This window comes from Ahaetulla prasina, chromosome 9 (genome assembly GCF_028640845.1).
Source record: "Ahaetulla prasina isolate Xishuangbanna chromosome 9, ASM2864084v1, whole genome shotgun sequence".
Taxonomy (NCBI): domain Eukaryota; kingdom Metazoa; phylum Chordata; class Lepidosauria; order Squamata; family Colubridae; genus Ahaetulla; species Ahaetulla prasina.
Window position 1 is genome coordinate 35,126,140 of NC_080547.1, and position 23,580 is coordinate 35,149,719.

General features: G+C 39.9%; 1 protein-coding gene and 1 long non-coding RNA gene across 2 annotated transcripts in view; one reads left to right on the forward strand and one right to left on the reverse strand.

Annotated features, from left to right (window-relative positions):
- LOC131203692 (zinc metalloproteinase-disintegrin-like NaMP) overlaps positions 1-23,580 on the reverse strand; it is a 69,265-nt gene that overhangs the window by 40,544 nt on the left and 5,141 nt on the right. The window contains exons 2-8 of the mRNA XM_058194155.1: positions 15,508-15,620; positions 14,474-14,550; positions 10,273-10,351; positions 4,055-4,131; positions 2,852-3,047; positions 1,953-2,015; positions 152-223 (exon numbers count right to left, since the gene is read on the reverse strand). Coding sequence (XP_058050138.1) covers positions 152-223; positions 1,953-2,015; positions 2,852-3,047; positions 4,055-4,131; positions 10,273-10,351; positions 14,474-14,550; positions 15,508-15,620 — 677 coding nt within the window. The remainder of the gene's footprint in view (positions 1-151; positions 224-1,952; positions 2,016-2,851; positions 3,048-4,054; positions 4,132-10,272; positions 10,352-14,473; positions 14,551-15,507; positions 15,621-23,580) is intronic.
- On the forward strand, positions 13,855-20,011 carry LOC131203694 (uncharacterized). The gene is made up of 4 exons (XR_009156453.1): positions 13,855-13,934; positions 14,155-14,265; positions 15,519-15,655; positions 19,833-20,011. It is a non-coding gene; the product is annotated as an uncharacterized LOC131203694 (long non-coding RNA).

Genomic DNA, 23,580 nt, shown 5'->3' on the forward strand with positions numbered 1-23,580 from the left:
CTTTGCTGAACTCAAAACTGGAAAAGTTAACATTCTTGTAGAAGTGCATCTCCTAGGTCTCTTTACCTGGTTAAGTTTGTTGTGTGAACACAGTGAAAATTCGGGAGGTTTAAATCCAAAAAGTGAAATAACTTTTGCCACGTCCTCTTACCATATTTATATAGTTGACTATATCAAATACTCTCGTCCTTATAGCAGTCATGTTGCGGTTGTACTTCCTGAACTACAGAAAAGACAAAAGGTTAAGAAGAGATAATACTTTTTTGGATGGAGGGATCGAAGGAGAGAGAGAAAGGACATATCAGGGAAACGAAGAGACTTTTTTTAAAAAAATCATGGAATTTGCTGATTCAGACAAAAATAATAATTCTATATCCAAGCAATCCAATGAATTCTTTTGTACTGATTGTTTAACCCTACATTTGAATCTACATTAATATATTAACATTAATTGTTCAGCATCACACCTGGGTTTTCCTCCTGGTTGGAGAAAATTTTGGTCAGCCTATTGAAAACCTTTCCTTAATTGGACACTATATTTCCCTGTTCAGAGAAGTGTGAGATAAGCATTCTTCACTACAAACTGAATTTAAATACCACCAGCCCGAGACCAATTTCCCTGAAAAAAATTTGCATAAGATGTTCACTTTTGCAATAGTATTAAAAGGGGAAACTCAAACTGGTGTCTGGAAATTCACTGAGCTCATGAACATACTTTTATTTTATTGGGGGGAAATGTGCACATATTCAGAGAGTTCAAATACCCCCGAGAGTTATTTTACTGCAAATGCTATATTACTGCAAATGAGATTGCCTAAGTCAAACGTGGATCTTATTTGTCTATTAGCCAAAGATTAGCTTCTATTCGAGCTAGTGGTGGTGGAGAAATATATTTAATCTGAATGATAGTATGAAAATTAACAGTATATAATTTTGAACTCTTAAACCAATTTATTAACTGAAATTCATGTTTGCACAAACACACATAAGGAGAAAATCAATTTCAAATCCACATATTCATAAAAAATAAAATATTTTTCTGCTAGGGAATTATTTTTAAAAATCAAGCAAAAGTGTAACTAAAAAAATAATATTCTGGGAGGCATAGAAACCAAAGTATATTTATATTTCAATACAATTAAAAAAGCAACTTGAATGTAATGATTTTGAAATAAAAAAAATAAGGAAAAGCAAAACATCCAAATATGCCCACCCACCCACTAATTCAAAAATCTCCTCATGAGTTTTGCTCTGGATTTTGGAATGCTAAATGCTAGAGATAGAAGAAGTATATAATGATTCTCTCTTTTAATCTTTTTCCTGTTTCAAAACTTTATTCATATTTTCCATGTTAACTAGCTTCAGTTTCCTGAACTGGGCATTTTTGGATAAACGATCATTAAAATTTAGATAAAGTCCAGGAACAATTTAATACAAATCAGAGAAATTGAATTTCAAATCTGTCTTAACTTTGTAAATAGGGGTCGGGTCCAATAACATTCGCAAAGTCCTCTTTCTAAAGGACCTCTGGTGGCTCAACAGACTAATGCAGTCTGTTATTAACACAGCTGCTTGCAATTACTGCAGGTTCAAGTCCCACCAGGCCCAAGGTTGACTCAGCCTTCCATCCTTTATAAGGTAGGTAAAATAAGGACCCAGATTGTTGGGGGCAATAAGTTGATTTTGTATATAATATACAAATGGATGAAGACTATTGCTTGACATAGTGTAAGCCGCCCTGAGTCTTCGGAGAAGGGCAGGATATAAATGCAAATAACAAAAAAATAACAAAAAACAAAAATTATCAAAGTATATTTTAACACATATTTTAGGATAAAATCTAGCTAGAATGTTGTGTTTTGTGATGCCTTCAAAAACACCCACATTGAAAAAAGACAAAAACAAAATGTTGTGTTCAATGCAGAAAGAAAATTGGTATCCAGGATACTTACCACTCTGTTGTCTGCAGCTATAAAAAGCTCAACGTGTTTTTTGGCCTGCAAGTATTCCTTTTTCTAAACAGAACATTAAACAAAAGGCTGTTTAGACATGATGCTTCCTGCAGTCAACAGAAATGTTGGGTCATCAGATAATCTTGTTATACTCCCTGGACAAAGTGCTCGAACTTTCAGAAATATTGGCTCTCTGAAGAAGACATTTATAGCGAGAGAGCTTGTTAAAACTTTAGCACTGTAGAATGTGCTGAGAAATTTCTCAGGAACTTTAGCACTGTAGAATGCGCTGAGGAATTTCTCCTGATGAGAAATTTCTCCTGAGGAAAAATTTCTCCTCATAAAGAAGGAACATTACCCAATGGTTAATCAGATTCACTTTATCAATTTTGATTCAACCCTTGCTTCAATCCAACTTGACGATTCAAATCATATTGGAAAATCAAATGGAGATTATGTATCGGTCTTATTAGACATCGCAAAGCACTTTGATTCAGTATTTCAAACCAGTTTCTCCCTCTATTCCCAAGTCCCTTATGCATGCATAACAACAGAGGCCTCCAATCGATAATTTGATTAAACTTATTTCTAAACTGATTCAGAAAGTTGAGATGATTTGGAGATTCAGTGGAGTCTATTTTGAACCGCTTCCCTAAATTATGTTTGCATGACCATAGAAAATGGCGTAAACTTGACATGTGTATTTTCTGTTCATTGAGTTTCCATATGTTCTTATGCAGCATGGGTGGAATAGAATTTTAGAAATGAGGGATCCTATCTTCTCGACTCTTTTTAGCAGTCCCAGAGAATTTCTCTTTCACTTTACAATTTAGGAACAAGTAAATGAATCCCTGTGCTCAAACCATGTTATATTCTTGAGGGTTTAATATGAGACTTACTTCAGCGTTCATGCTCGTCCGAGAGGTCTTCTTGAGGGGCTCATCTGATCTCCAAGTAGTGTTGGTTACCCCACAGATTTTGGGGGTCTCGTCCTCTTTTTCCAGACTTTCATATTTGAAGAGTGCATGAGCTTCACTGTTGAAAAGCTGCAAAGGTTCGATAAGGTACTTCTCGCCATCATTCTTGAAATACCCTCTGTTAAAACAATTGCAGATTTTTTTAAAAAAGCATTATTTGAGGTGGAAGACCAATAGAAAAGAATATTTGGAGCTCAGGGTTCAATTGTGGCATCCTTGGTGCTCCCTAAACTTGGTTGTTTTCCTGCAAATGTTTCATTACTCAGCTAGTAACATCATTAGTGTACTAGATGTTACCTAGATGGGTAATCTAGAAACACCTGCAAGAAAACAATTAAGCTCAGAGAGCACAAAGGATTCCGTAGTGAATAGCCAGTTTTAACTAACAAAGTCAACATAACTTTATGAATCTCTCCTTAAAATAAACTGAGTCTTATTTTCTTTCCCTAACTTACATATCACTTTCTCCTACTTCTCAAAGATACAGCTAGGCTCAGAAAAATATAAGATATTGCACATTCTCAGTACAATGATAAATTATCTATACAATATTTGTATGGATTTGGTTTGCCATGATGGAATCCAACACACCTGCAACAACTTATTCTATCATTTCAATTTTTCCTCCACCACATGGACACAGTCTTTGTTCAAAAGTGATCACTTGGTGTCTTCCTTCATTAATGATAATCTGGCCTTTCTAAATTTTGGGATCTTTATACAGCTAAGATATCTAGCTGGTTGGAGAAAGTGTGCAGAATGGCTCTAGAAAGTGTTTCTGGTAGAACTGAAAGTCTGCTTGCTTATTGCTGTATACTTCCTAGCTACTTCTGACACTTCTTTCACAATGAAACCTATTTATCTTCTTTTCTTGTAACATCAGCTCCTTTGTACAAAGGTGACCTGATAGACAGACTTGATTTAGCTCCCTGCTGTCTCTGCTGGCTGGCAGCAGCTCCCCTAGGTATCCAACCAAAATCTTCCTTAATTCTGCAGAACTTTAGAAGTTATGGAAGAAACCTGCATAAGGAACTCATGTTCCGCTTTTTAACTACGACAGCTTCAAGAACAGCAATAATATTTTCATTCTTATGAAATAAAAGGGAAGATGAAACGGTATCTTACTTCAAACCATGACACGCATTAATGCTTGCAGTTGAGTCAGTATCATTCTGGATGTGACCGTTATAATAGCAGTGATCCTATATGGAAGCAAGAGGACTTCATTGGATCGGATTGTGATTTGTTAAGCAGGAATAGGGTTCCAATGTATTCCACCACATAAATGAAGTAATGAGTAAGACAGAAAACAATCCGGAATATTTTGATTTGTGGGATACAGAATCTGTCTACCATTGGTTCTTTCTTTTTTTTTATTAGCTTATAATATAAAGTACAAAAAAAATACAAAAGAAAATAGTAGGAAAGTAGGGGGAGGCTGTTGTGGTCCGCCAGCAGCCTGCGGAGCTGGCAACAGAGTTGGACAGCGATGAGGCTGAGGAAGAGCGTGGTCCAGTCCTGGAGGCTGGGGAAGGCCCAGATGAGGGCTCTGCGTCGGAGGCTGAGGTGGGGCCAAGGCTATCGGGGAGTGAGGTGCAGACTCCAGAGCCTCCAGAGACTGACAGTAGTGAGGCAGAGGACCAGGAAGAGCCTGTTCCTAATGCACACGGAAGGCAAGAGCAGCTCAAGCAAAGAGGACAACTCAGGAATAGGGCCAAGAGATGATTGGCCCCTCCCATAAGGCTTAAAAGACCAGCAAAGGCATTTGGGCTCTTTGCTGGAAAACAATGTTGATAGCTTTGTCTTGTTGCATTTGTTTCATATTGGAACTTTTGCCAAGAAAGGCCTTTGGCAGTTTGCCTAATTAGACCAAGGTTGGTGATAGGACTGAGGAATTGTGTTGGGAGGAATTTGCTTTAATTTAGTTGAACTATGCTGAGAATGAAGTAATTCTCAGCTGTTCAAATAAAGTTTGTTTGTTTTTACACTGACTGAGTTTCCTACTACCTACTTGGGCCTGGGTCACAACAGAGGTGAAGAGAAGGGAAAAGTTTAGAGAAAGGGGGGGGAAAGAAACAAAAAGTGTTGACTTCCAACTCCTTTTGGTGCAGTAAAATAAGATAATAGCCTCGAACCTCAACTTTTTAACTTTTACATAACAGTATTAACTAACCATTTCTAAAACCTGTCTAATCAGTAAAACCCAAAATCAAAGTTTCACTTTTTTTCCCCACCTCAAGCACAAAGTCCAGAAGCGGTTTCCAAGTAGAAAAAAAAGTAATTGTGATTTTTTTCCCCCCACTTAAATCAAAGCATTCAATTTAGCCATCTTTGCTAACTCCACCAACTTTTGCAGCCATTGTGGGAATCAGAGTGACTGATTGTTTCAAAATGAGCACATTTCGTCGACTTGTGGCGTCTCCCTAAAAGCAAGTTGCGCTGCGCACCTGTGCTCCTGAATTATTGAATTGTTCGACAGAACTTATATTATTTATTTATTTATTTTATTTATTTGATTTTTATACCGCCCTTCTCCCGAAGGACTCAGGGCGGTGTACAGGCAAAAATAAAACAGACAGTACAATATACAATTTAAAATGCAATTAAAAAACTTATTTTAAAATTGGCCTGAAAAGTAAAAATATGCAATGAACTAAAAACCCCATTTAAAATTAGTTAATAAGAATTTAAAATTTAATAAAATTCAATTTAAGCCAGCCCCGCCCGAATAAAAAGATGTGTCTTCAGTTTGCGACGGAATGTCCGAAGGTCAGGTATTTGGCGTAAACCCGGGGGAAGTTCTTTCCAGAGTGTGGGAGCCCCCACAGAGAAGGACCTTCCCCTGGGGGCCGCCAGCCGACATTGCTTGGCGGACGGCACCCTGAGAAGTCCCTCTCTGTGAGAGCGTACGGGTCGGTGGGAGGCATGAGGTAACAGCAGGCGGTCCCGTAAGTACCCAGGCCCTAAGCCATGGAGCGCTTTAAAGGTAGTAACCAGAACCTTAAAGTGCACTCGAAAGGCCACAGGTAGCCAGTGCAGTCTGCGCAGGAGCGGTGTTATATGGGAGCTACGCGGAGCTCCCTCTATCACCCGCGCAGCTGCATTCTGGACTAACTGGAGCCTCCGAGTGCACTTCAAGGGGAGCCCCATGTAGAGAGTATTACAATAATCCAAGCGAGAGGTAACGAGCGCATGAGTGACCGTGCACAAGGCATCCCGATCAAGGAAGGGGAGAACTTAACCTGAAACCAAGGATATTGATAGGATATTGTTGCTGGCACCATTGCAATGCAGGCTAAAAAGAGGCAGACCATTGTGACTGCTATCTTGATTTTTATAAACTGCCCAGAGTCATTGCTTGAAACAAACAGCTATAGAAAGTGAATCACTCACTCACTCACTCAATCAATCAATCTATTTTTTTAAACTCATCATCAGAATGTTTCTCATGCTGTACTACTACTATTGCAGAACTGGGGAACATGTCATCTTCCAGATTTCATAAACTCTGATGCCATCATTCCTAGATGGGGAAATGGGTTTTTTTGTTGTTGTTTTTTCTGGGCTGAGGCCATTAAAAAAAATCTCATTAAAAATGTTCCCATACAGGGATGCTAAAAATGTTAGTTAAAGATAGCTTTAAATTTACTAATGAGGAGGCTATAAGTAGCTCTGTAAAATACTTGAGCATTCCAAATGAGAGTGTGAGAGAGAGACAAATGCATGAAAAACAACTGAAGGGAAATAAAATTTTAGATCGGCGGTCCTCAGTGTACAATTTGATGCATCAATGTGGTATTTTTCAAATCATCCAATAATTTATCCCCAGCCAAAGAAAGTTTCCCAGCTGTTCTTTCTCGTGATTCGACTAAATACCAGTTCTGATATTCCCCCTTGTTTGGGGTATAAGTTGGTAAAATCATTGGCTGACTTAAGTGTTTTGGACAATGGCTAAAAATAAAAATGCAAGTAGACAAATAGGTACTCTTTTGGTAGAAAGACAACTGCACTGTGCGTTTTGCTGCATGCTTTGCGCTGTGGGATGATGTCTTATCTTCAGGCAGTCTCAACAGCTTAAAGAAACAGATATAAGCACACCCTGTAAAGTTGGCTATGGCTACTGGAGTAAATGAGGGACGCGGTGGCTCAGGGGCTAGGATGTTCAGCTTGTCGATTGAAAGGTTGGCAGCTCGGCGGTTTGAATCCCTAGTGCTGCCGTGTAACGGGGTGAGCTCCCGTTACTTGTCCCAGCTTCTGCCAACCTAGCAGTTTCAAAAACATGTAAAAATGCAAGTAGAAAAAATAGGGACCACCTTTAGTGGGAAGGTAACAGTGTTCCATGCGCCTTTGGCGTTGAGTCATGCCGGCCACATGACCACGGAGACGTCTTCGGACAGCGCTGGCTCTTTGGCTTTGAAACGGAGATGAGCACCACCCCCTAGAGTCAGCAACGACTAGCACATATGTGCGAGGGGAAACTTTACCTTTACCTTACTGGAGTAAAATGTGCAGGGACTTCTTCACTTTTATCTTACATGTAATTTAAATAAGATTTTTAAAAAAACAAATAAACTCCCTTTCCAGTTTAGTCCATGCAGTGTTTAGGACATATGTGTTTGCTTATTTTAAATTAAATCAGGTTCTTTAGCTTATGTTGCAGTATTTTTTTATTCTCATTTCGCTGCGTAAGCACTACCCTTGTTATATTTAACTGGCTTTTGCCATTTCCTTGAAAAGTTCTCTAGAAGTCTTTAAGAGAAGTTGCCTTGCGTGAAGCGGATATCATCAGGAAAAAGGGATAAAAATAGAAAATCCTTTAAGCGTGCCAAAAAGGGGAAGAACCCCTTCAGGCAGAAATTTTACAGTTTCATTGTCTTTCTAATTAAATTAAATTAAATTTGTCACGGATCAAAGGAAATAATCTGGAATTGTCTGCAAAGCAATGGCTTCCTCATGTTGTTTTAATTAACATAGTCATGATTTGTATTACGACCTAATGACTTTTTCTGTAGCAAATCTCAAAGAATGCTTGAGGCTACGCTGGCTGGGGAATTCTGGGAATTGAAGTCCAATACATCTCTTTAATTCAGGGGTCTCCAACCTTGGTCCCTTTAAGACTTGTGGACTTCAACTCCCAGAGTCCCTCAGCCAGCAAAGCTGGCTGAGGAACTCTGGGAGTTGAAGTCCACAAGTCTTAAAGGGACCAAGGTTGGAAACCCCTGCTTTAATTGATCAGTAACATTGAGATGTGTGTGTTGGGGGAGGGAGAAAGAATCACCTGTAAGGTTTTTTCTTGGAATACAGACAGCAACACCTGTGTCGCTGTGGTAAAAGTTCCAGAGCTGAGATCTCTCAGCAAGCACAAAGCCACACAGTTCCCAAAATAGATTAAATGTCCTCCCACAGAGATTGAAACTAAGGTGTACCAAAACCTGTGCTGATTGTAAGTCAGATATGACCTTGCAAATGCTGGTCCTCAAACAGAACTGGCTTTGAACTGTTCTGAATTTAAGGAAGTGAATGTCTATAACAGAGAGAAATAATCACATGAAGTACACAAATGCCAAAAGACATTGAATTTCAAACAAATGTATTTCACAAATAATAACTCTTGGTTATTTGGAAGTACAGAATATCACTGCAGGAGGAACCCCATGGATGAAAAAAAGCTAAGAACCTTTAGGCAGACAATCAACAAAGGAATATAAAATGCGCTCTTCCTGTTACAAGGACTTTTCTCCACCAACTTGGTCTTCTTGGAGGTCAACTCTACTACTACTGCACCAGAGGATTTGCTGAATAAACTTTAAGACTTGCTCATTGTTCTATGTTCTGAAATCTTATCATAATGTGGGGAAAAGCCCATATTTATATATGATATCAACTACATGGTTATTTCCTTGAGCCCATACAATGAAAGCTTTGAGAAACACATCAGAGATATAAACACACAACGCTAACACTACACTAAAAAATCCTATATAACTTGGAAGACTCCAACAGGTGTTGAATTTTGTTCAGGTGTTGAACAGGTGTTGAATTTTGATTCCTAGCATCTTCTGCAAGCAGGACCCATATAGACATCAAATTATCAAAGCAGGCTTCTTTTACACATTAAGAAAAAACAGTTTGTTTGACCTTTGAAGATGCTAATTCAGGAGTAGACAATTTTTGGAGACAAAGGATGCACTTTTAGATGAATTTGGGAGGAGGAAGCCAAGGAAGCATGTAGTGCTGTGATATTGTAACAGGTTCTGGCCCATTTTAGTGTAAGGAACATAGAATGGGTTTCTATGTTCTGTAGAAGCAAAGTGAATTCCTCTTACTTTTGGTGTTCCAAACAAATGTTTTTGCATTTATCAATGTAAAAAAGTAAAAGTAAAGGTTCCCCTTGCACATATGTGCTAGTCATTCTTGACTCTAGGGGGCGGTGCTCATCTCAGTTTCAAAGCCGAAGAGCCAGCATTGTCCGAAGACATCTCCGTGGTCATGTAGCCAGCATGACTAAATGCCAAAGGTGCATGGAACGCTGTTACCTTTCCACCAAAGGTGGTCCCTATTTTTCTACTTGCATTTCTTATGTGCTTTCGAACTGCTTGGTTGGCAGAAGCTGGGACAAGTATTATTATTTATTTTTATTATTTTATTTGATTTTTATACCGCCCTTCTCCTGAAGGACTCAGGGCGGTGTACAGGCATAATAAAAAACCGACAATACAATATACAGATTTAAAATACGATTTAAAAAACTTATTTAAATTAGCCCAGTGATTAAAATTTACCATACTAAAACCCCGTTTAAAATTAATAAATTTAACATTAAAATCCCGATTTAAGCCAGCCCCGCGCGGATAAAAAGATGAGTCTTGAGTTCGCGACAAAATGTAACAGGAGCTCCCCCCATTACACAGCACTAGGGATTCAAACTGCTGGACTGCCCACCTTTCGATCGACAAGCTCAGCGTTTTAGCCACTGAGCCACCGAGTCCCTTATTCTCTAATTGGGTTTAAACTCTAATTGGGTTTAAAAAGCAAAGTGGATCCTATAAACATGATATTTTTTAAATAAACCTGTTTGTGGGGCTCAGTCCCAGAATGTTTGCTTTTAATCAGTAGGAAAGAACTGGCTGGTTGAAATATTGCCCTATTAATTCATTAAGTAGAACAGACTGGGTTTTAACCTTAACCCTAACCCACACATCCTTACACAGAGCTTACTCAGTATAAGACACTTCATGCATATACAGTCCTTCTTGTTTGAATAGCCTGGTCCGGTACATGCATATTTGTGTGCACAAATATTCTCAATTTATTTCATTAAAGTAAGACGTTCGGGATATTACCTCAACTGGAGGGCTTGTTGTAATTTCTCTGCCATCTAGGGTATAATGAGTCTCAGTGTAATCTTTTGAAAAAAGTTCCCTGGAAAGAATTCAAAGAAGATATTATGTAGTCTTGGAAACATAGATAATTGCATAATAAGCCTACAACTGCTGTATAATGGCATTTTCAGGATATTGGTTGGTATCCAAGGGAAGGATCAGGTATTTCAATCTCATGAGGATGGCTATTTAAAGGAGTGCAGACTAGATCAGGGGTCTCCAACCTTGGTAACTTTAAGACTTGTGGACTACAACTACTAGAATTCTGGGAGTTGAAGTCCACAAGACTTAAAGTTGCCAAATTGGAGACACCTGGACTAAATGGCCTATAAGGTCCTTTCCACCTTTGTTAATCTGTTAAATCTTGGATTCACCTTAGCAAAGAGCTGTGGACCAAGAAAACTGTGCAATGCTCTTCATCAAGGCTCAGAGGGGGCATGATTGACCAGGAGAAGACATTTTGTATGGCTGCTTCTTTGATTCTTCTGGCCAATGCAACAACCCAATGAAGCTGCTAGGTCTGCAATTAATTAATCTCCTTTCATTCCAGAGGAAAGGGACTCATATTGTTTCATGAAGCAATCTCAAAGGGATAAATACTTTGGACGTTCATCTCCCTTGAAGCTCTAAATCAACACAATGGAGTTACTTTCTTCTCCTGCTGCTTATGCAGACACATTCATGTGTACTTTTCTTGGCATTGACTTCCATTTTTCTAATATAGGCATATACCTGGCATTTTTTGCTGGTCTCCTACCTTTAGCCTGTTTTGCGCCAAGCCCGAACAAGGTCATCCAGATCAGAGGTGTCAAACTCAAGGCCTGCTGGCAGGATCTAGGCACCTCACAGGCCGAATCTGACCTACTATGGAAACAGCAAATGTTCTGTCCTCCCTCGCCTCCATCTGAATGATAGCTTAATTAGCTGGCACTATCAGCCCTGGCAGCAAAAGAGCAATCATCTGCCAAGTGGCTCTGTTATCTCCCTCAACGCTGATAAGTCAAACTTCAGTTCTTAGTTAATTTGCCTGCTACAAAGAGACACAGCAGCTCTCGCTGCCTTTATATCCTGTGGGGTGTGGCTCCATGACTCGGCACTTCCTAAGCCTGCCCCACCCCTGCTTCTGTTGTTCCCGCCTCTCCTGCCTATGAAATCTAGGGTCCAGCCAGGCCTGATTGCCATCAGCTGGGTCTGGAGGTGTGTCCTGGGAGGGGGAAAGTCAGGAGAAGGAGGCCTGCCTCCTGGAGCTGAGCCAGGGAAGCCGGTGCTCCCGAGGTAAGTCCTGACTGCCCTTCCCCCTCACTTTCCAAGTCACTTTCTGGCAGGAGGGCCGGCTCGGGGGGTGCAGACACAACAGCGAAGGACTGGCCTGCAGTGCGCAGCCCTCCCGAGCTCCGTTTTTGTTGACAGAGGGCTGCAGGAGGCCATCATGGCTGAAAACAAAGCCCAGGAAGACTGCATACAGTCTTCCTGAGCTCTGTTTTCACTGGGAGAGGGCTGTGGGAGGATCACACAGCTCCACCCTAGCTACACACCCCAATCCCCTGAGGTCAAGCACAACCTTGATGCGGCCCTCAATGAAATCGAGTTTGACACCCCTGATCCAGATGCTACCCTGAAGTTCTACGCAGCCTTCAGGTTTAGACAATAGAGAAGGGTAACATGATAATTTCTAAAACACACGTCATCTAATTTAACACGAAATGTCCCAACAGTATAAGATAAAGTGACACATAGTTTGTTCATAGTTCATCCTTAATAATTAGATTAATATACATTTAGAGAGCATGTACAGCATGATGGATGTGTCGTGTCCCACTCCTCCGCTGACGGCCGAGTCAGGGAAATCCGAATCAGGCTTGCCTCTGCAGCTCTGCCCAAAGTCCTAGCAAAGTCCTCAGAGCAGGCAGGAGACCAGTAAGTGACTTCAGCAAGATAAGTTCGACTTTGCCTGACTCAGAGACTGCCAGAAAGCAGATCCTTTATATAGGCCATGGGGTGTGGCTCCATGACTCAGCACTCATTAAGGCCTGCCCCTCCCTTCCTTCTGTTGCCTCCGCCTATCCAATCTTCTGATGCGAGGGTCACGCCAATCAGCTGTTGTTGGAAGTAAACTTTCCTCAGGCTCACATGCTGTGGAGGAGGGGGAGGGGTCTAGCTGCTCCGTTTGCCTGGGCATGGAGCCAGGGCTGGGGCCGGGGGGTGCTCCCTCCTCTGCAGCCTGCTTGGGCATGGAGCCAGGGCTGGGACCGGGAGGTGCCCCCTCCTCTGCAGCTTGTCTGGGAATGGAGCCAGGACTGGGGCCGGGAGGCATACATTCCTCCGTGTTCGGGAGCAGATAAGCAGACCCCGGCTGCGGTGAGAGCAGACAAGACACAACAGGATGGAAAAATAGAGACTCTAGAAAGAGTGCAGAGAAGAGCAACAAAGATGATTAGGGGACTGGAGGCTAAAACATAAAAAATGGTTGCTGGAATTGAGTATGTCTAGTTTAATGAAAAGAAGGACTAGGGGAGACAGGATAACAGTGTTCCAATATCTCAGGGGCTGCCACAAAGAAGAGGGAGTCAAACTATTCTCCAAAGCACCTGAGGGCAGGACAAGAAGCAATGGGTGGAAACTAATCAAGGAGAAAAGCAACTTAGAACTAAGGAGAAATTTCGTGATAGTTAGAACAATTAACCAGTGGAACAACTTGCCTCTAGAAGTTGTGAATGTTCCAACACCGGAAATTTTAAAAAAGATGTTGGATAACCATTTGTCTGAAGTGGTGTAGGGTTTCCTGCCTGGGCAGGGGTTGGACTAGAAGACCTCCAAGGTCCCTTCCAACTCTATTGTTGTTGTTGTTGTTGTTGTTGTTGTTGTTGTTAGTATTATTATCATCATCATCATTATCATCATCATTATTATTATATATTCTAAAATCAAAAGCAGGAAGTCATTCCCAAAGCATTCAGGATCTTAGTGTTAATATTAAATTGCATCAGGACTGCAGAGATTCTAGACAATTGTTCCCATGTTTACCATGGCAGTGGCTGCCATACAAATTTCAACTTTGGTGTGACATTTACTGGATTTGAGGCCATGAAAATGGCACTCCTTCTTTTAGCAGTAGAAATAGCTTATTTACAAGGGAGAAATGATTTCAGCCCCATGTCTAGCCCCCCTATTGAAATAAAACTGCTAATAAAAACGCAGTGGCCTGGCTAGACAAGTCAATGAAACACCCAAAACCTGTTCCGCTGGTTGGTTATTATGCAGATGTAAGCCAGGTGGCAAATCTACTTATTATTATCTTTATTAGTATCTTGATTTACAGTTCAAACGGAGAACCACTGAAAGGAATGAAATGGCATTCTTAACAGCAACAACAACAAAAAAAACCCAACAGGGTGTGTTGAAATTTGGGCTTGTTTAGGTCATGTCCCCTTTCATGCCTTAATAGGACATAACATTTCATGCCTTTCATGCTTCAACATGTAAACTCTGATGTAAGTTGAGCAGCTATGAGGCATGGTGGTGCAGTGGTTAGAATGCAGTACTGCAGGCTACTTCTTCTGGCTGCAGTTTGGCAGTTTATTTCTCATCGGCTCAAGGGTGACTCAGCCTTCGATCCTTCCGAGGTGGGTAAAATGAGGACCCAGATTGTTGGGGGGCAAGAGGCTGACTCTGTAAAACCACTTAGAGAGGGCTGTAAAGCACTGTGAAGCGGTATATAAGTCTAAGTGCTGTTGCTACATAGGGCTTTTAGGAAAAGTTATACAGATTGATGGAGTGTCTATGGAGCAGCATAAATGTGTAACCAATTACTTTTAAATCTCTAATATTTCATAACTAACCTAGGTAATTCAAGGGACCAAAGTTTATGAGCCTTGAGTGGTTCAGCTTTATCTAGAATTGTTATGGTTCATCAGTGTGCCATAGAAAGCAAGAAAAAGAAATTCTCAATTCCGGGTAAGACATAATTAACATGTTCACTAACTCTATCCCCTTCTCCTTTACAGTAATTATATATAATTTAACTCAATTAACTAATTTCATTTAGTTTTAATTTCCCAAACAAAGCAATACAATTTAATTTCTCTTGGATTGTGTTCAAGAATATATATCGAATATATCACATCGTCTTAGCAAAGTTAAAAGAATTTCTGAGTTAACTTACTTATTTTTTTCTAGGTGAAGGACCACTGGCTCTCCATTCACTTTAAATTGATATTGCATGGTATCATCATACTTAGTCTGAAATCCAAAGAGTTCAGTATTTAGAGAAAAAAACAGTTGAATATTCTTTTTAAAAAATTGGCAAATAGAAATGTGTACATTCCTAACAACTCAACACCTGTGTCAAACGGAAAGTTGCAGCCAATTCATTTATTAGATTTGGATTATTTCATCTGGTGCTTGAAAGCCACCGTAAGATCTTCTGAAATGAAACTTTCTCCAGATGTTCAAGTTTTTCTTCTCTAATTCAACTTCTTGATGAATGAGGAATGAATGGATTAGGACACAGTGACTGACTCAAAAGTTATCCCATGAGCTTTTCTATGGCTGAGGATGGACCTGAATCCACTCCTTGGTCTAAACCTCACTATGCCATTTTCATCTACAAATACAACTTTTATATTTCAAAGTGATGCATTCTGGGAAGCCAGAACGGATGATATTTTGTAAAGCATTAGGAGGCTGTATAGAAGTCTAAGTGCTGTTGTTATTGCTTTTGCTATTTTCATACTGCTTGGACAGATTTTTAATCAAAGTGAAACAGACCTTTGGAAGTTTAGAGTCTTACAAGATTTATGGTATGTCTGCCTACAAGGAGGAAATCATTTTTTACTTGTAATTGTCTATGAAAATCCATCTATGCAACTATTATTCAAAGGTCTGTAAGGGCTGGACGAGTATCCCAGACAACACCAGATCCAATCTAAAAATGAAACAGGTGATAGGTTCCAAATTATAACCTCCTTCTCATCATCACCTTTCATATTCTATCAACTGTAACAAATATGTGACTATATAACCATCTCCCTTTATGAAGCAGAACAACCTAAATGTAAAAATGAACAATAAAAACAGCTGAGACTGCAACATTTTGAAAGAAGTGTAGTTTTAACTCTGGTTCACATGAATCTTGAGCAAAACTCAGGGTCAGATTAATCAGTAAACAAATTGATGAAAAACAAATCTTTTTCTTACTTTTTTGTCAGGCTTCTGAGCGTCTCCTACGTCTCTCTTGTGTAATGCATGGACTTTTTGTGGATAAACTACTTCATAATCCTTAACTTTCCAGGAGTCCTTCGCAGAGCTCGCTTCACAAAGAAAAAGGGAAAAAAAGTTCACTTTGGTATGTTATTCTACCTTTTTCACATCTACAACACAATTTGTTATTCAGTTACCCATGAAGAATGAAAATAGTGGGAACCCACTTCAATTCTGCAGCCAAGGAAATTACAGGACCGTCACTCAGGGGTGAAATTCAGCAGGTTCTGACAGGTTCTGGAGAACCGGTAGTGGAAATTTTGAACAGTTCAGAGAACTGCAAATACCACCTCTGGCTGGCCCCAGAATGGGGTGGGAATGGAGGTTTTGCAGTATCCTTCCCCTGCCACGCCCACCAAGCCACGCCCACAGAACCGGTAGTAAAAAAAATTGAATTCCACCACTGCCATCACCATGTAATTACCAGAAGTTGTTTGAACTCAGGATTGTTTCTCCTACAGTAGATACTAAAGTTATTTATTTATGAAAAAGTGCTGAGGTGGTGCAGTGGTTGGTACTACTTCTGCCAACTGCCAGCTGCCTGCAAATTGGCAGTTCAGATCTCACCAGGCTCAGGGTTGACTCAGCCTTCCATCCTTCCGAGGTTGGTAAAATGAGGACCCAGATTGTTGGAGGCAATAGGCTGACTCTGCAAACCGCTTAGAAAGGGCTGGGAAGCACCGTGAAGCGGTATATAAGTCTAAGTGCTATTGCTACTTTTTAATACAGTCTTTCCATCAGTAGCCCAATACACATTACAAAAAAAGGACAACAATCATTGTAATTGTAATTGCAAGTGAAAACAAAACAATAAAGTAAAATATGAATAGCCATTCAGTGGGTGGGGGAAATTAATATCCAAACACTTCCGGAAGTGAGACAGACTTTATCATCTGCTTTAATGCAAAATTGAGAGAGAGGGAGATTTCTAAAGGTAAAGAGGGACAGTGCCTGAGATATTTCCAATATCTCAGGGGCTGCCACAAAGAAGAGGGAGCCAAGCTATTCTCCTGAAGGCAGGACAAGAAGCAATGGGTGGAAACTAATCAAGGAGAGAAGCAACTTAGAACTAAGGAGAAATTTCCTGACAGTTAGAACAATCAATAAGTGGAACGACTTGCCTCCAGAAGTTGTGAATGCTCCAACACTGGAAATCTTTAAGAAAATATTGGATAGCCATTTGTCTGAAATGGTGTAGGGTTTCCTGCCTGGGCAGGGGGTTGGACTAGAAGACCTCCAAGGTCCCTTCCAACTCTGTTGTTGTTGTTGCTGTTGTTGTTGTTGTTGTTATGAAGTGAAAGTATTTGGCTCTGGAAATGTATCTTCTCAGACTGACGGACATCTTCCAAAGGTAGCCCTAGGCAGAAGTTTACATCTTCCTCGTACTTTTATGTACCTGTCCATTTGTACCTGATGCTCCCAGAAACGTGGGAGCGGTTTGATTGCTTGCCCTACTGACAAGAAAGGTTACTACTCTCTCCTGCTTAGAGCACGGGGGGGGGGGAGCAGCAATTCCACATCTCTTTCTTCTTTACCATATTGTTCTCTACCAATCACTGTTCTAATTTTGGAACTTGCCTCCTTGGTAAGGGCACCTTTCCTTGCTTTTTTAAAAAAACACCAGGGCTACTCCAATGAGCTTCTAATTCTTAACTGTGTTTGGGAACCATCTGAATCCATTGAGTATCATTATCTGTAATGATCTGCAACCCAACAAGGTAGACATAGACTTCAGAGGATAATTAGAACTGCAGAAAAAACAATGGCTGCCAACCTGCCTTCCATTGAGGACCTGCACAAATCAAAAAGAGGGCTGGGAAAATATTTACAGACCCCTCACATCCTGGACATAAACTGTTTCAACTCCTACCCTCAAAATGACGCTATAGAGCATTGCACACCAGAACAACTAGACACAAGGACAGTTTTTTTCCCAAACGCCATCACTCTGCTAAACAATAATTCCCTCAACACTGTCAAACTATTTACTAAATCTGCACTACTAATAATCTTCTCATTGTTCCCACCACCCATCTCCTTCCACTTATGACTGCATGACTGTAACTTTGTTGCTTGTATCCTTGCAATTTATATTGATATTGTTTCCTGATTGCTTATTTGTAGCCTATGACTATCATTAAGTGTTGTAAGTGTTGTACCTTGATGAACGTATCTTTTCTTTTATGTACACTGAGAGCGTATGCACCAAGTCAAATTCCTTGTGTGTCCAATAAAAAAAACCTATTCTATTCTATTCTATTCTATTCTATTCTATTCTATTCTATTCTATTCTATTCTATTCTATTCTATACTATTCCATTCCATTTTATTGTATTCAGGGCTGTGCTTGTTACCTAGATTATCTCACAGGGCTAGCATTATTCCAATTGCTTTTTATTTTGAATTACTGTAGTAACACCGGGTAGCTAATAAAATACTGTAATACTAAAGAAATAAATGCGTAACCAGCTTTCTTTCATTCCATTCATCATTCTCCCTGTTCCAAGTAAAATGTAGATGTTTGCAGGGCCCAAGGCTACTGACCAAATGGCTCCTGAACCAGAAACTAGAAAACTCCCTGCCTTCAGCTTTAAAAGTAAATAGACTGAGTCTCGAAGGGATGGGTGAGGTTGGGCTGTGGGTGAATGTAAGCATATTTATCAAGAACACAAAGTCAAGGATGAATCGGTCAGAGAGGGAATTATGAATCACTTGCACATAATAGAGAATTCTTATGTGCATGTGTGCTTTGGAATCTTTCGGTCTGGTTCAACATTTCTACAATCCACTTTTCCAGCCTAGAGCCTGAGGTAAACTGACACATCCATTCTGAAAGTCCCTCCTGTAATTCCCGTGGGAGGATGAGTGGGATGAAGACTAGAATATTTCTCTACAACTAGGGATACTTACCTAATCTTAAAGGAAGTGAATATCTGAGCAGAAAAATGAAATGCTCCAGCTCCTGGTTTCTGATACAGAGTAATTATCTATATCTATATCTATATCTATATCTATATCTATATCTATATCTATATCTATATCTATATCTATCTATATCTATATCTATATATCTCTATCTCTATCTCCATCTCTATTTCTATTTCTATCTTATCTATCTATCTATCTATCTATCTGCTCGGGACCTTGCCCTCTCGGAATGAAACATGGCTTTCCTGAATTCTTGACTAACCCTTATCTATTGTATCATACTTCCTGTCAAAAATTACTTCAGCTTCAATTGCAACAATACACGAGCACACAATAGATTTAAGCCTAATGTTAACCGCACCAATCTTGATTGCAGAAAATATGACCTCAGTAACAGAGTTGTTAATGCTTGGAACACACTACCTGACTCTGTGGTCTCTTCTCAAAATCCCCAAAGCTTTAACCAAAAACTGTCTACTATTGACCTCACCCCATTCCTAAGAGGTCTGTAAGGGGTGTGCATAAGAGCACAAACGTGCCTACCGTTCCTGTCCTATTGTTTCCTTTCATTATGTCCAATTAATATAGTTATTACATATTCATACTTATATATATATGCTTATATATTATATAGTTAATTCATGATTATGCTTATATATACTGTGTGACAAAATAAATAAATAATAAAATAAATCTGCAAAAACTCAGGGTGTCATGTCATAACCTGTTATAAATAATTGCAAAAAAAACATTTTGTGGACACAGTCAGTTGGAGGCTTTTCTCTCACAAATACTATATATCTATCTATCTCCATCCATCCATCCCTGTCTATCTATCTATCTATCTATCTATCTATCTATCATCTATCTATCTATCTATCTATCTATCTATCTATCTATCTATCTATCATCTATCTATCATCTTCATAAAACAAAAATTATAAATTTGAAAAAAATGAAAGAACTAAAATGTGACAGGGATGACAGGCATATTAGTTCACTTAGGAACTGCCCCCTTAGGAACTGCTTAAAGATGGGATGAGGTCCACAGAAGTTAATTTGGAATTAAAACTGTGAAATTCAGTAGCTGAAACAACGGAATTGGGTAAGATATTCCAGACTTCGACAACTCTGTTATAAAAATCAATTTTTTTTTTTACAATCAAGTTTAAAGCAGTCTACATTAAGTTTAAAGTGGTTGTTCTCACGTGTTACAATTCGTTGGAGGCTATATAAGTGTATCGATATTGGACAGGGACAAAGCCAAAAGCCAGAAGGGATATTAGTCATTCTCCTTCTCTAATGCTCTCCTTCCTTCTTGCCTTCCTCCTCAGACAGCAGGCTGCCAAAAAAGAGGATGGATGGCTTTTTGTCAGAGATCTGATCTCTGCCAAAAGGCTTCTGAAATTAATACGCATATGGCTGAAGAGCTACATTCATCTGGAATCATCCCTTCAACAAGGCCTGTTTCACAAGGGTTGTTCTTTTCACACAGATCACGAGGAAACATGCCTTACAGGTAAAAAGATCCTTCATCAGCTTACTTCTTTAAAAACCACCTGTATATTTATAACATCTAAGCCCTAATGCCAGCCTGAAGCTATGAAACATTAGTAGTGGTGAGTAATTCAGAGCGGTTTTGTAAAAAAAACCTGTGCAGACAATTTACACTTGAGCTTGAATAATAGCAAAGTAATTAGGGAGTAAATAGATCCATCTTACAGGTCATTACATAGGAATGCTTAATAGCAACGGAGCTGGATATGCTGTATCCATAGTATGGATCCTACACAGCAAGTTTTGAATGGTGGAAATTATTATTATTATTATTATTTATTCGATTTTTATACCGCCCTTCTCCCGAAGGACTCAGGGCGGTGTACAGCCAAAATAAAACAAGCAATACAATATACAATTAAAACCCGGATTAAAAAAATTATTACACCATTGGCCTAAGACTTTAAAACATATAAAACTAAAAAACCCATTAAAATTCATAGGAAAAATTTAAAAACCCAATAAAAACCCAATAAAATTTAAGCCAGCCCCGCGCAAATAAATAGATGTGTTTTCAATTCGCGGCGAAAGGTCCGAAGGTCAGGTATTTGGCGTAAACCAGGGGGAAGTTCGTTCCAGAGGGTAGGAGCCCCCACAGAAAAGGATCTTCCCCTGGGGGCCGCCCGCCAACATTGTTTGGCGGACAGCACCCTGAGAAGTCCCTCTCTGTGTGAACGTACGGGTCGGTGGGAGGCATGCGGTAACAGTAGGTGGTCCCGTAAGTACCCAGGCCCTAAGCCATGGAGCGCTTTAAAGGTAGTAACCAAAACCTTAAAGTAACTCAAAGGATGCCAAAGCAGGGGTGAAATGCTCCCAGTTTGGACTGGATCGCCCAATCCAGTAGTGATGGCAGCTGGTGGTTCAGAGAACCAGTAGCAAAAATCCCTGCTTCCCCCTCCCATGCCCAGCTGAGCCGCGCGATCATCAGAGGTTTTTTAAAAAACTTTTAAAAGCATTTTTTCTTCAGCTGAAAAAATGCTTTTAAAAGGTTCTGGTGATCCCAGCTGAGTTGCCTGATCATCAGAGGCTTTTTTTTTCTTTTAAAGGCAAAAAAAAATACTTTTAAAAGAAAACAAAAGCCTCTGATGATCAGGCAACTCAGCTGGGATCGTCAGAGCAGCCTTTTAAAAGCATTTTTTCTACAACCTCTTCAGCTGAAGAGGTTATAGAAAAAATGCTTTTAAAAGTAAAAAAAAAAAGTTGGCAATGCCCACCCAATCACATTACCCGACCACCAAGCCACGCCCACAGAACCGGTAGTAACAAATTTTACATTTTACCACTGTGCCAAAGGTACCATCTCTGGTATGAGCCTTTCAGAAGAACATAAACAAGCAGAAGAGGCTCAAAAAATGGTGAAGAAGATGATTAAAGGTGTCTAACAATCTAACAAAAGGTGTATGTTCCCCTTCCCCACCAAGGGCCATATTTGATCTTTAGGTACCCTACCTGGTGTGTACTCCAAAAAGTGGATATGACCAATCCAACTGGATTGCATTTAAATTAAACTTTAAATTTAAGGTTAAAGATTAGAATGTCTACAGGCAGATATTTTAAGGCTTGGTGCACTAATCTCTTTTATTCTTTCTGCTGGCAAGCAGCCATTAGATTACCTCATAAGAAGGAGTGGTAGAAATCGAAATTCTCAATTCCAGAATACTTCGATTGCATGAAGCCCTGTTTAACTTTTCGTAAGAAAAACTTGATTGATGTTGAAGAACCAGTGAGCTAACTTCAAATGGGGTTTACACAAAGAATGATTGGGCCTGAAATAACACAGTGTCTCCTTTCCTGTCTCCTTCATTGATTTGTCTGGGTTAGGAACTTGCTTTTTTAAATAGACAGTTTGCTATTTTACTCAAAAATTTCTGATTAGAAACTTCTGGTTAGAAGGACCTCTAAGGCAGGGGTGTCAAATTGACATCATAACGGTGGGATCACGTGACATATCAGGACTTTTTCCCCCTTCGCTAAACTGGGCACATGACACATCCAGCCCGCAGGCCAGGAGTTTGACAGCCTTGCTCTAAGGGAGCAATGGCTGTTTATCTGACCATACATGGTAGGATTTCCTTGGCAATTTCCAGATACGTGGACTTCAACTCCCAAAATTCCACAGCCAGCATAGCCATTTCTCAGGATTCTGGGAACTGAAGTCACTCACCTTCAATTTGTCAAAGATGGGACTTATTGGTTGAGGGTTTCTTAGGTATCTAATGGTCCAATGGACACTTCCAGGAGCAACCCAATTTGATCTATAAGAGTTCTTCTCCAGGTACCATTCTCTATAGAAATGAATAAGATGTACAACTTAAAAGTTCAAGAGATACCTGCTCCATTTATCTATACCAGAGCAGGGTTCTGGTTAGGTCTGTCAGCATTGTCCTGCAATCGATCTGCTAGAAGTGAGCCATCTTACCTTTTACAAATGTTGCTTTTTAAGTAATCGGGTTTTTTCAAACAATTATTTTTGTATTCCCTGACTATAGCTGATTTTATATCAATAAGTAGATCAGTGGTGGTTTCAAAAATTTTTTACTATTAGTTCTGTGAGTGTTGCTTGGGCGTGGCATGGCTTCGTGGGCATGGCTTGGTGGGCGTGGCATGGGAAGGATACTGTAAAATCCCCATTCCCACCCCACTCCAGGGGAAGGATACTGTAAAATCCCCATTTCCTCCCGATCAGCTGGGACTTGGGAGGCAGAGAATAGATGGGGGCGGGGACAATCAGAATTTTTACTACCGGTTCTTCAAACTACTCAAAATTTCCGCTACCGGTTCTCCAGAACTGGTCAGAACCTGCTGAAACCTACCTCTGAAGTAGATACAAACTAGTTTCTGCATGGGTGTTTCAGAATCTATTTTGGGTAATTATTAAAAGCAAATTATTCATCAGAACCTGGGGAACAAAACATGCCACCAGCTAACATAAGACTTCATCTGTGAGGCAAACAGAGTACTGGCTGTTTCAGTCAGGGTTGTGTAATGAGTTTGTCAAAGAAATATCCCTCGCACTTCCAGGTTATTGAAATGTTGATGTGTGCTGCTGCCGCTGTTGTAGCTGCTAGATTGGATCCTGAAGACAAAGATTATTCCAAATTTATAAATTTGCCTCTTTCCCATGATTCGTTCCCCTTCTGAATTTGGTTACATTGATCAGTGTTTCTCAACCTTAGCAACTTTTAAGATACATGGACTTCAACGCCCAGAATTCTGGAGTTGAAGTTCAACTTCTGGGAATTGAAACCCACAGACTTTAAAGCCGCCGAAGGTTGAGAAACACTGACATAGAGTATGAAACAATGTGAGTTGCGATGGCACTGGATTATTTTTTTGGTCTTCAGCACACAAACACATTGAAGTGTTCGATGCAATTGCTTCTCAACATACATCAGTCTCCAGATGGACTTTGTGCTTGGCCAACACGCTTTAACACGTAAAAACTCTATGAACAATCACCGAATTGATGTATTGTTAATATAAGTTGCTCAAGACCCGTTGTTTTTTTTTAGGGAAACTTTCCTG